Genomic DNA, 14,880 nt, shown 5'->3' on the forward strand with positions numbered 1-14,880 from the left:
CAAATCCTGTCTTTAAAATAAAACAACAAAAAACAAAAAAGGGGGAGGAGGAGGAAGAGGAGGAGGAGGAAAAAGAAGAGGAGGAGGAGGAGGGGGAAAAATAGAAGCTAGTTGCAGAAAAAGGATTTGATGTTCATATTTAATAATAGAGGAAATTAAAGGCAAGAGAATTAAAAAAATAGCTAAAAGTCAACACAGTATGCCCCTCCCCAAATGACCTATTCACAGTAATGGTCCCTAATGAGATCTACTTAGATAAAATTTTAAAAAGAATTTAAAATGGTTATAAATCTATTCAGGGAATTTACAGCTCAGCAATGAACTGAGGAGTGGATCCCAAGGGAACATAAACAACTGAATCATCGATCAGGAAATAAGAACAATTCAACAGAAAAAGACCACAGTGATGTGAAATAGACACTTCAGCAGGGCAGAAGCTCAGTGGGAGGGGTCCCATGCAGGACAGAACACCACCTCTTGAAGACTTGACAGGGATTTTCCACTAAGGAAATGGTAATCTTTAAGAACCTCCTGAGTAGGACAATGAGATCTTTGTGAGACCACAAAAGGACCAGACCACGAACTGTGGACATAGAGGAAGAGAATTCCATACCAAAAGCATAGAAAATATCTTCAATAGAAATCTTTTTTTTTTTTTTTTTTTGGTTTTTCGAGACAGGGTTTCTCTGTATAGCCCTGGCTATCCTGGAACTCACTTTGTAGACCAGGCTGGCCTCGAACTCAGAAATCCTCCTGCCTCTGCCTCCCGAGTGCTGGGATTAAAAGGTGTGCACCACCACGCCTGGCATCTTCAATAAAATCTAAAAAAAACATTCCCAACTCTAGAGCAAAAAGGCCCCATCCAGACATAAGGGAATGACAGAACCAACCAAATAAAGGAGAAGGGAAAAATCAAGTGATGGTCGACCCACTAAATAGATCAAAGAGCGAATAGTGAAAGCTGGAAGAGAGAAGGACCATTCACACACTGTCAGCTCGCAGCTGATTTCTTTTCCAATGGAAACTGAAAGCCAGAACGTCTCGGGAGGACGTTTCAAGTTCTGAGAGACTGCAGCTGCCAGCCTAGACAACTACACCAAACAAAATCATAACTGGGGTGGGGGAGGAATGAAACTTCCCTGTCAGAAGCAGACTAAAGGACGTATGGCCACACAGACAGCTCTACGGAGGATGATAGAGTACTGTAGGCAGGAAAGAAGGGCATCTTCGAGGCTACGGGGCAAATTAGGAAGATGCCCTATGAGAACGCGACCCACAGAATCAACTCAGCAGGGCTCATTTTTAAAATGAGACACCTTAGCAGCAATAATTGGGGATTGGGAAAACACCACACACTACAAAACCCAGCAAATTGACAATTAGCACACATCTTTAAATAACGGGATCTTAGTGGTCTCTGTTCACCATCCAAAAGACACAGACCAGCAGAGCGGCTCAGAGCACAGGAGCTTTGCTGCATGCCAAGGATCACACTGGAGCATCAAGCAGGAAAGGTGGGCATAGGGATCCCAAGCAACAAGCAATGGAGTTCCTGTTCCAATATCTGACCAAACAGGCTCCAGACTAAACCCATCAGAAGGAATGAGGAAGATCACGCCATGCTGATGCAAGAAACTATTCCTCAAGCTGGCATTCCGACTCTAAGTGTGAAAAACCAGCAGTACTCTTGGTTTCCTAGAACAAATACTACCAAATAAAAAGTGAAACAGTGGGTGACGTAAATACCCCACTGGCAACAAGGGGCAGGTCATCCAGGCAAAGGAGTTGAAGGACATCTACAGTACACTCCACCCAAACAGCACAGAACTCAGTCTTCTCAGCCGGCCACAGGACTTACTCTAAAGAAGAAAGTCTACACACATAAAGAAAGGTAAATTGCTCCATTTTCCATTTGTATTCTATTCTGGAACGAAGCTAGGAATCAACCACAAGAAAAACTACAGAAAAAATAACTTGGAGATTGGATGAGTAAGTCATTGAAAAAATCAAGAAAAAAATTAAAGTACTAGAATAGAAAAAAGAAAAATGAAGGCTGTCCTGATTGGAAGGTTTCCACTCTGCCTCCGCTACAAAAGCAGAACTGTCCCAAGCAGAGCCGTCCCAAGCGATACCATGAACCTTAAAACATTGGGAAAACAAGAGTGAACTTAATCCAAAGGCAGTAGAAGGGAAATTCGCAGGAGAGAAATGAAGAGAATGAAAATGAAACAAAAAGCAACAAAGAGTTGGTTCTTTAAAAAGATAAACAAAGTTGACTAACCGTTAGCCAAATTAAACAGAAGGAAGGAAAGTCCCTGTTTAGTAGGCTCATAGGTGAAAGCGAAACATTACAACGGATGCCAACAATAAAGATGTAAAGATGTACTACACTTTAAAGAACTGTGTTTGGTCTGGAAATGATCCTGCACGCCTTTAACACCAGAACATGGGAGGTGGAAGCAGGGGAATCTCTCAGAATTAGGGCTTAGAATGGTCTAGATGGAGAGTTACAGGCCAACCAGAGATACATAGTGAGACCCAGTGTAATTCCCAGCACCCACACAGAGCAGCTTGTAACTCTAGCTCCATAGGGATCTGATGCCTCTGGCCTTTTCTAATATTTGTTTATATTTGTATTTATATGCACATACAATTAAAATAAACATTTATGAGACCGGAGAGATGGCTCCGCAGTTAAGAGTACTGTCTGCTTTTCCATAAACTTAGGATTCAGTTTCCAGTACCCGTATGGCAACTCCCAACTACCTGTCATTTGAGTCCCAGGGGACCTGACCTGTTCTCTGTCCTCTGTGGGCACCCGCTGGGCTCCTGGGGAGAGGGGCAGGAGGACTGCATGTGATAGGAAAAGGGGGGAGTGATAGGTCTAAAAAGGTTGAGATGAGAATGGCAGTGAGGATGAGGGAAATGAGAAGACTTTATGGGTGGGGTGTGAGTCCAGCACTCGGGAGGCAGAGGCAGGGAGATCTCTGTGAGTTCAAGGCCAGCATGGTCTACAAATCGAGTTCCAGGACAAACAGGGCTACACAGAGAAACCCTGTCCTGAAAAACAAAACTAATAATAATAATAATAATAATAATAATAATACAACCACTTAATGAAGTAACTAAAAGATACAATTAATTTTTGAAGGCTTGGCTATATCACACAGAGATGAATAATGCCACCCCTCAGAAACCATAGATCTCTAAGCCGAAATCCCATTGCCAAGTGTGGGTTATCTCCCTGTGTGTTGCTGGCCAAGAAGCCCTGAGAAGCGCTCAAGACAGGGCGGCTACTGTCATCTCTCTCCGTTCCTGTTCTACTTTTCTTCCTGCTGTTGTGATCAAAAGCCCCATGGGGAGGAGAGACTTTGTTTCAGCTTGTACCTGAAGGCCACTGTCCGTCATGGAGGGATGTAAGAACGGGAATTCAAGCTGGAGCTCCCAACTGAAACCACAGAGGCACACTGCCTGCTGCCTCACAGCTCTCATATACAGGCGAGGCCACCTGCCTTAGGATGGCCCTGTGTCCCTGGGCCTGGTGGGTTGATTCTATGCTGTGTCAAGTTCATTAGAGCTACACTTGCGAGCGCCCCCTGGTGGGGATTTATTGCTAACATCAGCTAAATGGTCCCAGAGCAAAGCTGCTTTCAAACTGCATTTAGGTTGCCAGACTGGTTCTGCCCGGTCTGTGGCCAGAGAAGATGCCTTTCATGGTAGGCAATGGCCAGGACATACTCTTAACTGGACAAAGTTCTGGAACGAATGACAGCTAACGGCTCAGCCCTAAGAGAGACATTGATATTATGCCCCTCCAAGCCTAAGGGACATGGTGGAACGGGGACTGAAAGACTAAGGTAAGAGCCTGAGGCTGGGGTTGAGGGAGGGCTATGAGCCACCACCTCGTGGGTATGACATCCTGAACACACGAAGGCTGTCATGACTGTTTCCGGGCAGTGTGTAAGAGGGGACCTGGAACAGACTATGCTAAAAGCCTGAGAAAGAGTGGCGGTTGGAGGATGGAAACTAGGTCTGACTGGCGTAGGCGGGTAGTTTTCAGGCAACAGGTATACCAAGAGGTGTCTCTGAGGCCAGGATTACCTCTACTGGAGGCAGTCAGAACCTACAGTGATCTTGAACCACAAGATGAAGCCAAATCCCAAACTGCCGGAGGCAGAGTCCCAAGTGTGGTGAAGGGATGTGAGGGGCAGAGCCAGCCTTAGTGGCTATTCTAAGAAGTCTGACAAGGGGACATCACAGATGAGGCGGATGGGGGAAGTGCATTCAGTCTCCCTGGTGACTCCAGGACCTGACAGTTTCCAATGTCACCCATTTCTTCCCATCCATTCCTGCTGAGCCTGCCAGCAGGAGTCACGTTCAGGAAGGGACAAACATCCTGGGCCTTTGCCAGCACTGCTGCTATGTGTCCTAGCGTCATGGTGACTCCATTTGCTATGGGTAGCAGGGGTGCAGGGGAAAGGTGCACCTAGCCGTCACACAGAGCTTGACAGCCATGCTGTCTGTCTGACAAGCTAAGTCATGTGAATGACACTTTCCTCCTATATAAAGTGACGGTGGTTGTGAGGAAAGAGACTGGGGGCCTATAAGGCAGAATAACACTTCTCCTTGATCTTTCCTTGGATTTAGGCTTCTGGCACAAGGCAACAGTGATGTCATCTCAGAGACCCTTCCTCTTCTGGCTTTGAATCTCCCAAATTTCCCCTGCTAACTACTAACTACATCAGCTGTCCCAAATATGGGTAAGGGTACTGGAACACAAGGCAGCTAGGGGGATTCTCCTAGCCTAGAGTGCACTACAGTCTGTAGGTCTTAAGAACCCGCTGTCCTGCCCCATGCACCCAAGGAGCCCCAGGGGAGAGGGGGGACAAGGCCGGCTACACCTTTGCAGGAACCACCTCTTACCAAAGGCTCCTCCTGCCTCATATCCAGGAAACAGCAATGTGAAAACCAAATCCAAGTGTTTCCTCTCAGCCCCCGCTCCCAGTATGATGACTCTGAAGCTAATTATTTATTAACAAATGCCTACGCCATAAACGTCGGCTTGCTCTCTGACTTGCTCCTAACTTATCTCTTTTCTTCTATTCTGTTTCCCACATGGTTAGTTACCTCTCCTCAGCTTCATGCCTCCGAGTCCCAGGGCAAATCTCCTCTTTATCCAATCCTGAGTTCAGCTACCTGCCGGTTTCGGTCTGTCCATCTCCTCAGCGTTCCTGGGCGAATGTCTTCTGTATTCTAGCCTCCTTTCCGTCAGTCCCGGACACTTCTTCCTCAGCGTCTATCCTTGAATCTCTCGTGCCTCTATCTCCCAGAAATCTGTCTCTCTTCCTGCCAATATTCCACCTCCTATTTCCCACCTCCGATCATTGGCCAGAGGCTTTTTTTATTGACAGGTGTTGCTTGTAAGAGTGGCTCTACACAGCAACAAGTAAGAACCGTGCAGGATTGGATACAGCATCCCTGCTTGGAGTAAACTTCAGCTTGCTGGAATAAGCACTTTGGCCAGAGGCCAGAAAAGGCAGGGGGGGGGGTTCTCTGGGGCCTCATTAACTTTGTGTACTTTGAGGCACACACGGAGCCTTTAAATAACCATGAGAAAGAAAGGTCCCAACTGTGAGGAGCTAGCAGTAGCTCGGGGTGGTTTGAGCCAGCTTTAAGATTTAAAGATGTTTCCAAACTCTTGACTTTATAAATATGATGTAAAATCATTACGTATGAAAAGCACTCACCAACCTGGGCCTGAAACCCCAATTACTGGAGGCTGAAGCAGGATTTCACGTTTAGGACCAGCCTGGGTTTCAAGGAGTAGAAAGCCAGCCTGAGCAACTTAGGGAGACAGCTTGGTGGAAGAGTGTCACCTCGTGTGGCTTTGTTCCAGTGAGAAAGTGACCTGTGAAAAAGTGACCCCTTGATCACATGTCAGCTCGGTGAAACCAGTGCAGACCAGAGAGAGCAGGCTGAGGTGGGAACAAGTTAAGCAGAATTAAGCACACTGTGTCAAGTGTTGGGATACCAAGCACAGACTTTCATTGTTACAAAGGCGCAAGTAGTGTAAAAGACAGACAGACACCAGGGCGTGTTGCGTTCCACAGTGAGAGTCAGAAAGGATGGGGCGGGGCAGAAGGTGTCACAGTACTGACGTTTAATCTGGGCTTGAGGGACTGGCAGGCAGGATCTGGGCACACAGCGTAACTTACGCAAAGTCAAACATACAAGGGAAGGCTGTGACTTACACAGCGACTATTTTCGTGGCGTTTCTAGAGCTAAGGTTAAAGTTGTCAGGGTTTGAGGAGGCTCCTCACCCTGTGGGGAAGGGAGCGCAGGTGTGACCGTGAGACAGGAGGAAGGGAAAGTTCTACCCAGACTCACACGGAGTTTCAGAACTCCCACATCTTTTGGCTTTTCAGCTGGAAGCTGAGTGACTCGAGGCATTTGTTAGATGTCCTCGGGGGAATTATTTCCAACCTTGACCTTTGTACCGTCTGTAATGGCTATTCCTGGTTGTCAACTTGACTATGTCTGGAATGAACTACAATTCAGAATCGGAAGGCTCAGCCGGGCAGTGGTGGCGCACGCCTTTAATCCCAGCACTTTGGAGGCAGAGGCAGGTGGATTTCTGAGTTCAAGGCCAGCCTGGTTTACAGAGTGAGTTCCAGGACAGCTAGGGCTACACAGAGAAACCTTGTCTCAAAAAACAAACAAACAAAACAAAACCCAAGAATTGGAAGGCTCACCTATGTTCCAGATCTTGAGGCTGGAAGACACAAGTTTCTGACCTGGATCTTGGCATGGAGATCTTGAGGCATAGTGTCCATGAAAAGCTTAGGCCCAGGCAAGGTCATACATGCCTTTAGTCCCAGGAGACTGAGGCAAGCAGATCTCTGAGTTCAAGGTCAGCCTGGGACAAAACAAGTCCCAGATCCAGGCATGGTGGTACACACCTTTAATCTGGGAGCCACACCTTCTGCTGGAGACCCACTTAAGGACCTTAGAAGAAGGAAGACTCACTTTTCTTTGCCTGCTTGCACTTACTTGCCAGCACATCTGTAGGAATCTACTATCCTGGTGGGACCGAGCAACTACTAGATCCTTGGACTTCCCATCCACAGCTGACCATTGTTGGGTATTGAACTGTATTGACTATAAGTCATCATAATGAATTCCCTTACTATAGAGACTACCATGAGTTCTGTGACTCTAGAGAACCCTGGCTAATAGGCCGTCCTAGGGTGAGAGTGGAACGAGACCATGTTCCTCCACCCACATAGAATAAAGTTGGCTCCTTTGCACGAACTCTCTGAAACCGAAGGAGTATGTGCCCGGATAAAACAAGGCACCAAGGCCGGGCGTTGGTGGCCCACGCCTTTAATCCCAGCACTTGGGAGGCAGAGGCAGGCAGATTTCTGAGTTCAAGGCCAGCCTGGTCTACGAAGTGAGTTCCAGGACAGCCAGGGCTATACAGAGAAACCCTGTCTTGGAAAAACAAAACAAAACAAAACAAAACAACACAAAAACAAGGCACCAAACCGTAGAAGAGAGGTGACAGGGAACAAGAAACGAGAGATCCGGCAGAGCAGACAGGTGCATCCTGACAAGATGCAGATGGAGGTGACAGCCGAGTCACCAAGGACTAAGAGCAGAGAAAGTTCTGGGAGGACACACAATGTGTGTCAGAATTTTGATTGGCTAGGAACAAATACAACCAAAGTCAAGCAAAAGGAAAGTGAACTAAGCCCCCAGGGAGAACAGGACGTCATCTAGGGACGGAGAGCTGCCAGCTGGTTCCACGGCTCACCCTGTGTGGGCAACCCTTGGCCAATCAGAGTCATGAACAAAATTGTTGAAAGTGTGTGTGGTGTTGGAAGGGGGCGTGTGTGATCCTCACCACGGAAAAAGCAAAGCAGAACCCCAGCTCCTCCTCAGAGCCCCAGCTCCTCCTCAGAACCCCAGCTCCTCCTCAGAGCCCCAGCTCCTCCTCAGAACCCCAGCTCCTCCTCAGAGCCCCAGCTCCTCCTCAGAACCCCAGCTCCTCCTCAGAGCCCCAGCTCCTCCTCCTCAGAGCCCCAGCTCCTCCTCAGAGCCCCAGCTCCTCCTCAGAACCCCAGCTCCTCCTCAGAACCCCAGCTCCTCCTCAGAACCCCAGCTCCTCCTCTGCCACAGTGGCAGGAGAAAAAGGAAAGCTTAAAGACCAACATCGGGATAGGCCTCTGATCCCAGTGGAGACTGACGGGTCCCTGGGAGTTCGAGGTCAGCCTAGTCTACATAGGAAGTTCCAGAACAACCAGGCTACATACTAGGGCCCAGTTTGAAAACAAAACAAATCTATCAAGATGTAGCAATCCATCCCATGTGGTGTGGATAGGAGTAACATTATTGTTAACTGCTGTAGTCCTCTTTCCACTAACAAAATGTTTTTTTTTTTTAACCTTTAAAAGATTTATTTAGTACATGGTTCTAGAGAGTCAAGAGCACGATGCCAGGCTCTGGGGAGGATCTGAAGTATGGGGATACCCCCATGGAGGGAGGATGTGGGAGGAGGAGAGGGCATTGCCAGACAGGAAGCCACAGGGCAGTTGGGGATCAGGCTGTCTCTTACAACTAGCTAACCAGAGCTGCCTTAATCCCTCCCCAGGGCAATGTCCCCAGTGATCTCAGAACCTCCCTTTGACCTCATATCTTAAAGGTCCCTGAACCCCAACATCACCAGCACTGAGGATCAAGCTGCCAACACCATAAATGTGGGAGGGAGCAATCCACGATGAATCACACACACCTCAGGGTCTGTTAGGACAGTTGAAAGCAATTGTCCCTGAGGGTGAGGCCGAGGTAAGGGAAGGGCTTGGTCATGGATCCTGTAGAGCTCTTTTGACTCTTAGGCTATTCATGGAGGGATCTGAGGAGGCCAGCACGGAAATCTCAGGGAAACTGGTTGGACACTGGAGGGTTGGCTGGAGGGTAGAGGGGGAGGTTTTCTGTCATTACGTTGAGAGAGGCGACCTGATTGTTATCTGTAGGAAAGTAGGATGCGGAGGGTTGAAGCCCTAAGGAGAAGCAGTCTCTGATGGCCGGGTAGCTAGGTGTGAATGCATGACAAATTGGGCAAGGGTAGTGGCAAACTGTGATATCTTCCAAGAGCTGGGCTGTCCTCACTGAACCTCAGGTAGGAGCTCAGTGGCTGTGCGATCTTATCCCCTGCTCTGAATACATCGGACCGGCATGGATGCCCACCCCAGGTTTAGCTAGCTGTTCTGTTCGTTTTTTCCAAGGATTTGAAAGTGTGACTGGGAGACAGTCCCGGGGGCGTGGCACGCATCGACAGGTGCAATAGGAGCTCAAGAGCTGGGAGAGGTTGGCCAGGGAAGTCAGTGCACGGAGGACTACGGCTAATATGCAGGCCCTGCAGCCCAACAAGAAGATGAGCTGGGTTCTGCTGCCTTGCCCCAATGTGTTCCCAGGAGACAAGACCAACCCCCAACCCCCTGGGTTGTGTGTACCACCCCGAGCCTTTATGGTAGTAGTGTGTTCTTGGTGTACCGGGAAGACCTTGCCGTTGCTGGCAAACAAAGCCTTTGACACCTTTTCCCAGACCCAACATTTTGTGGTTGGCTTCTACCAGTTTTACTCTCTCCCAGGAAGTCTGAGAAGTCTTTGCCAACCAGTTCTTTCCCAGGACCAAACTTACAGGTCAAACCACCATTTTGGCTCTATTTATCTATTTATCTTAATTAACTTTGATGCTTTGAAAAACAACAAACCCAGTTTCTTCAGAAAGCAGTTTTGGTCCAACTCAGACCTCAGGGTCCTCCTGCCAGTGCCTAATATGATCCATACCACTGAAGGAAGTGGCCATGCTGTGTCTTAGGCAGCTGTCTGTCAGTCACAGGATGCCAGGAAATGTCCAAAAGAGAGGTGGTGTTCAAGTAGGAGCAGAGTCCCTGTGAGCCCTCCTCCCCGTGCCCTACAAAAGCCCTTGATTGGGGGAGTTGCAATAATTGGATACTCTGTGCCCATTTCCTTGAAGCCTGAATTAGGAGACGAATTTTGTGAAGCCCTTATGCAGTGGCCCACTGACAAAGTACCACCCTATGGGTCAAACAAGGCGCAGGTGAGATGGCATAAAAACATTTACTAATGTGGCCCCGCTGGGTGATCACCACCCAGAACTCCTCTTGATGCTCAGGCGTCCCTGACCTGTAAGTACTGACCCTGTGAAAAGGACACACACAAGGACTCTTAAGAGAATTTAGTGCGGTTGCCAGAGCTGTGGATGGCACTGGAGCTATGAGTGAAGTGGGGTACCAGGGCAGTAGACTGCGCCCACAATGTTCTACTGGGATTTGGTGATCAGAAAATAAGCGATCTATAGAACAGAGGTTGATGCCACTCGAGGTCAACACTGTCACAGGCTGCCGCTGAGCACACAGAAGCTTCCAGAAGTCCGCCAGGAATCTTCTCTCAAGGGTTTCTCAGAAGAGAAGTTACCTAAAGTCGCGAAACCCAGGTGACCGAAGCCATTCACATTCGCACACCCACTTCTCCAAACTCCCGCTTTTCTAGCTCCTCCCCCTTCCTCTGTCTCCCTCCACCCCCCCCACCCCCCCCCCCACCCGCGTCCCCCATCTGCTCTCCACACCTTCCTCCCTTTGCCCACAGACTCCCGGGGCTTCTGCACCTGCGGATACTGGGCATGCGTGTGCCTGTGATCATGAGCACGGTGCCCAGGAGGCAGCCCATAAGGCCAAGAACCAGGCCCAGGCCACAGATCAGGGTCTCTATGGTGTCCGGTGGTGGGGTAAGCACTTGGGGTTCTAGGAAAGAAAGCAAGGGTCAGAGGACACAGGAAGGGATCTGGAGTAGTGGAGACACAGGCGTGAACAGGCTGGGGCAGGGTGCTTCCTACCCCAGTGCTGGAGGAGCGGTGTATCCAGGCCCCAGTGCTCCACCTTGCAGTCGTACACATCCTCCGCAGAGGGCACGAAGGTCAGGTAGTGGAACTTCCGGAACCTGTGGTTAGGCTGAGAGTAGAAGCTGGTCTGGGCCACTCCCTTAGTGATGGGCTGGCTGTTGCGCAGCCAGGTGACATTGATCACAGGCGGGAAGATATCATCCACGATGCAGATGAGGACGTTGGGCTTTCCGAGCTCCACACGAGACTTGGGGAGAACGGTCACTCTGGGAGGCACTAGGAGGAATGAGAACCTAAATCCCAAAGTCCCGTCCCTCACAGCTCTCGGTCTTACTAGAGCTGAGATTAAGGGATACTTCCTCCCGTGTGGCTACCTGCAGAAACGTTCTGGGATCTTCCTGGGGCAGGAGGGGAGGGGAGGGGAGGGCAAGACTCTGAAGAGGGGTTGGGGATTCTGTCCAGCACCTTCCCTGCCTAGTTAGGTGGGTTGGAGGGAGGGCCAGGTACCGCTGACGGCTCTGGTTCGGTTGGAGCGTTCCACCAAGATGTCCAGATGAGCTCTGATCATGGAAATGCTCATCAGCCCACTCTGAAAGTCCGAGTGTGCGAAGTCTCCAAACTCAGGAAGACGCCACACGACCTCCTCGTTCTTCAGATCCACAGAGAAAATTTGTTCCCCGTCAAATTCGTGTGTGAACTGTCCAGAAGCACCGTAAGATTGGTAGAAGGCGGGTCCATAGGAGCCCACGTGGTCGGCTGTATTGGGTGAGGGAAGGATGAGAGAAGCGTGTCTCAGCTTCTGAGTCTCAGCCTGGTCTCACCCTGGGCTGTGGGGTGAGGACAGCCCTGCAAAGCCATAGCAGCCCCTTGAAAAGTTCGAGAGACACGAAAGGGGGAGGGCAGAGGGGGCGTGGCCACTGCATGCTTGGGTGGAGCTGACAAAGCAGGCTGGGAAAAGGAGAGACTGCCCACAGGAGATGGTGTCAAGTTTCCAGGCCTCCATCATCTGCAGTAGCTGTAGCGGCAGCCACCCTGTCAGATCTTGTGTGTAAGATGGTAAATTTGGGGCAAGGAGAAAATGGTTAAGGGGAAGGGAGCTTTTGGGAAAGAAAGCTAGCATAGGAGTGGGTGAGGGACAGTGACAGACAGGAGCATGGTTTAATAATTTCCATGATTCAGAGACCAGGGTGAGGGAAAGGGCCGCTTTCCACAAGCCAGGCATGACAGCACATCCCTACAACTCCAGCACAGAGAGGGTTGAGACAGGAAGATCAGAAGTTTAAGACCAGCGTGGGCTACCTAGTTCAATGAAACTCTGTCTTATTAACACATGGAGGGAGAGAGAAGTTCCCAAAGTATTGTAAGATAACACTGGACATAAAGTCAGATGTTCAATCCTGGCAGCGGCATCGGCAGAGGCACACTTGAGAGGCAGTGGCAGGCAGATTTCTGAGTTTGAGGTCAGCCTGGTCTACAAAGTAAGTTCCAGGACAGCCAGGACTACACAGAGAAACCTTGTCTCAAAAAGCCAATTTAAAAGAGAAAACAAAAAAACAAACAAACAAACAAACAAAACCAAGATTCAAACTTTACATTCCACCTTCCATCTGGGAGTGTTGATTAATAGGTCTCACCCTCGACAGAATGCTGTTTCCTGGTGTCAGGGCTACATTTCCACTGGCTCTTTCAGAGCTCTACACTTCTGAGGAATGTAAGGGACTGTCATGAGCCCAGTGTGACAGCAAACAAACGGGGAAAACCAAAGGAGGTCACATGTAAACACAGCGGTGGTGGACGCTGCAACAAAGCTGGATGAGAACTGCATGTTGCAGCCAGGAAGTGGTTCAGGAGCCAGGGTGCTCTGAAGTGAAGCGGGTGAGGGCACGGATCTCAGAAAAGAGGAAGAGGTGAGGGGGACTCTGAATGTAAAAGAAGCCCAGAAGAGACCCAGCCTCAGCCCAGTGGTTAGGTCCACAATGGAGGTGGCAGGGATTTGTCTGCAGGTGGAGGGAGTTGCCATATATCCGACACAGAGAGAGACACTTTCCTCTGTGCTGTCCTCTCCCACTCCCAGGTGTCCCCAGCACTTACCCTTGATGGCCCTTACTCCTCGGGGACTCAGGAAGCTCATTATGGTTAGGAGTACCGGGACCAGCTCCACAAAAAGGACCATTGCTGGGGTGAGTGGCTCTAACAACGTCTGTTTGGGAAGCAAGGGAGCAAGATGGAGGTAAAAAGAAACAGAGTCCAGGTTAGGGGAAGACCCTTGCGGTAAGCAGCCAATCAGAGCAGTTCTCTGAGATAATGAGTTTGTTGCTGGGCAAGGAAGTAAAGAGTCTGGGTGAGAAGGTGGAGGGTGGAGGCCATGGGTCATCTGTCACTTCACCCTTCAAGAAGGGGCTTCAGGAAGGAGCAGAGAAGCCACAGAGCACCAAACGGCTGTGCTGGGCAAAGCCTCCATCTGGTCCATGATAGAACCTGATTTTCCCTGTGGGTCCCTCTGGAAATTTGGGGGGTAAAATATAAAATAAAACACACTAAGAACCTTTAAAGGGAGATCATTGGGTATAATAAATCACAGCATAGAAACTCTTATATTTGTAAATCATTTTCAAAAACATTATTTTATTTTATCCTGTAAGGAAGAATGTGTAACGGCTGAAGATGCTCCCCCTAAAGGAACACTACAGGCAGTTCCTACAACTGACGTGGGGTGGGCAGAGGGCATTGGTGGTCTCCATTTGTCCCTTCTAGTCCCCAGACACCCTCTTGTACGCTGGCCAGAGGTTGACCAGGGTCCGCATGCACCTAGCATTTGCCTATTGGTGAACTCAGCCAATGGCTGGCACTGGAAGGACTCAGTGAATACAGTAAATAGAGAGATTCAGGCCATGCCTTTAATGCCAGCACTCTGGAGGCTGAGGCAGGTGAATCTCTATGAGTTCGATGGCAGCCTGGTTTACACAGCAAGTACCAGACCAGCCAGGCTACATAGAGAAACTTTGTCTCAAAAAAGAGAAAGGAAATAGAAATGGGTAAAGGGAACTTCCATCAAACTTGTGGCAGCCATCTTCCAAAGAGGCTGAAATCAAGGGTTTTCAAGCTTGACTCTGTCTGAGAAATCTGCGAATTTGGCTCCAGCGAGTTGCTTTGGCTCAGTGGAGTTTGTAACAAATACTCGTTCCTGGTGCTGCTGAGGTGGCTCTGTGGGTAAAGTACTTGCCACACACGCACAAGGACGTGAGTTTGGATTCCCAACACACCGAAAAAGCCAGGCATGGTGGCACATGTCTGTAAACCCTCAGCCCTGGCGGGGCAGAGACAGGGAGATCTGTGTAACTGGCTAGCCAGCCAGTCTAGCCAAACAGGTGAGCTCTAGGTTCAGCAGCAGAGCCATCTCAAAAGATGCAGTGGGTAGGCTGGGAAACACTCAGCCTTAAAATCCCACGCTGTTCTGCCAGAGGACCAGAGTTTGGGAAACAGCGCCCTCAAGAGGCTGCTCACGACATTCTGTAACTGCAGCTCCAGGGGACACAGTGTACTCTCTGGCAGATGTCTGCATGAATGAGGGGACCTACTCACAGCCTTGGTCCAGCCCTGGACCAAGTCTCTCTTCCAGTGACAGTGCAGCTGGAGTCCCAGGTCAGCGGGGCAAGAGATGGGTATGTCTTAGAGAAATCATGGCTACCTCGGTGGCTTCTCTGTTTAGTAATGGCTGAATAGAGCGGAGTGATTTTGAGATGGGGTCACCCAGCAACTCATCAAGGGAGGCTGCCCAAGTGCGTTTTTATTTCTAAATATGTGAAGGCTTTTGAGCCAGGAGTCCCAGCCCACACCCATAATCTCAACACTGAACAGGCAGAGGAAGATCGCACAAATATAAGACTAGGTTCTGTCTCAAAAAACAAATCAAGAGGGACTGGAGAGATGGCCCAGAGGTTAAAAGCACTGGCTGC

At 49.4% G+C, this 14,880-nt stretch overlaps 1 protein-coding gene across 1 annotated transcript; it reads right to left on the reverse strand.

Annotated features, from left to right (window-relative positions):
- Positions 1-9,861: 9,861 nt before the first annotated feature.
- LOC110284178 (HLA class II histocompatibility antigen, DO alpha chain) lies at positions 9,862-13,117 on the reverse strand. The gene is made up of 5 exons (XM_021149867.2): positions 13,016-13,117; positions 11,432-11,680; positions 10,919-11,200; positions 10,691-10,826; positions 9,862-10,500 (listed from the first exon to the last, which is right to left on the reverse strand). The coding sequence occupies exons 1-5, from the start codon at positions 13,095-13,097 to the stop codon at positions 10,497-10,499; spliced, it is 753 nt and encodes a 250-aa protein (XP_021005526.1). The 5' UTR covers positions 13,098-13,117; the 3' UTR covers positions 9,862-10,496.
- Between the last annotated feature and the right edge of the window lie 1,763 nt (positions 13,118-14,880).

The sequence above is a fragment of the Mus caroli genome, unplaced genomic scaffold (assembly GCF_978045245.1).
Source record: "Mus caroli unplaced genomic scaffold, Mus_caroli_1 scaffold_18, whole genome shotgun sequence".
NCBI classification, from domain to species: Eukaryota; Metazoa; Chordata; class Mammalia; order Rodentia; family Muridae; genus Mus; species Mus caroli.

What these genes read in the sequence shown, in the direction of transcription:
- LOC110284178 (XM_021149867.2), bottom strand. Translation starts at nt 13,097, where the DNA reads ATGGTCCTTTTTGTGGAGCTGGTCCCGGTACTCCTAACCATAATGAGC. An exon ending in AGGAGTAAGGGCCATCAAGG is followed by an intron (nt 11,681 to 13,015) that starts GTAAGTGCTGGG and finishes CACCCAATACAG; the next exon opens with CCGACCACGTGGGCTCCTAT. An exon ending in ACCGCTCCTCCAGCACTGGG is followed by an intron (nt 10,827 to 10,918) that starts GTAGGAAGCACC and finishes TTTCTTTCCTAG; the next exon opens with AACCCCAAGTGCTTACCCCA.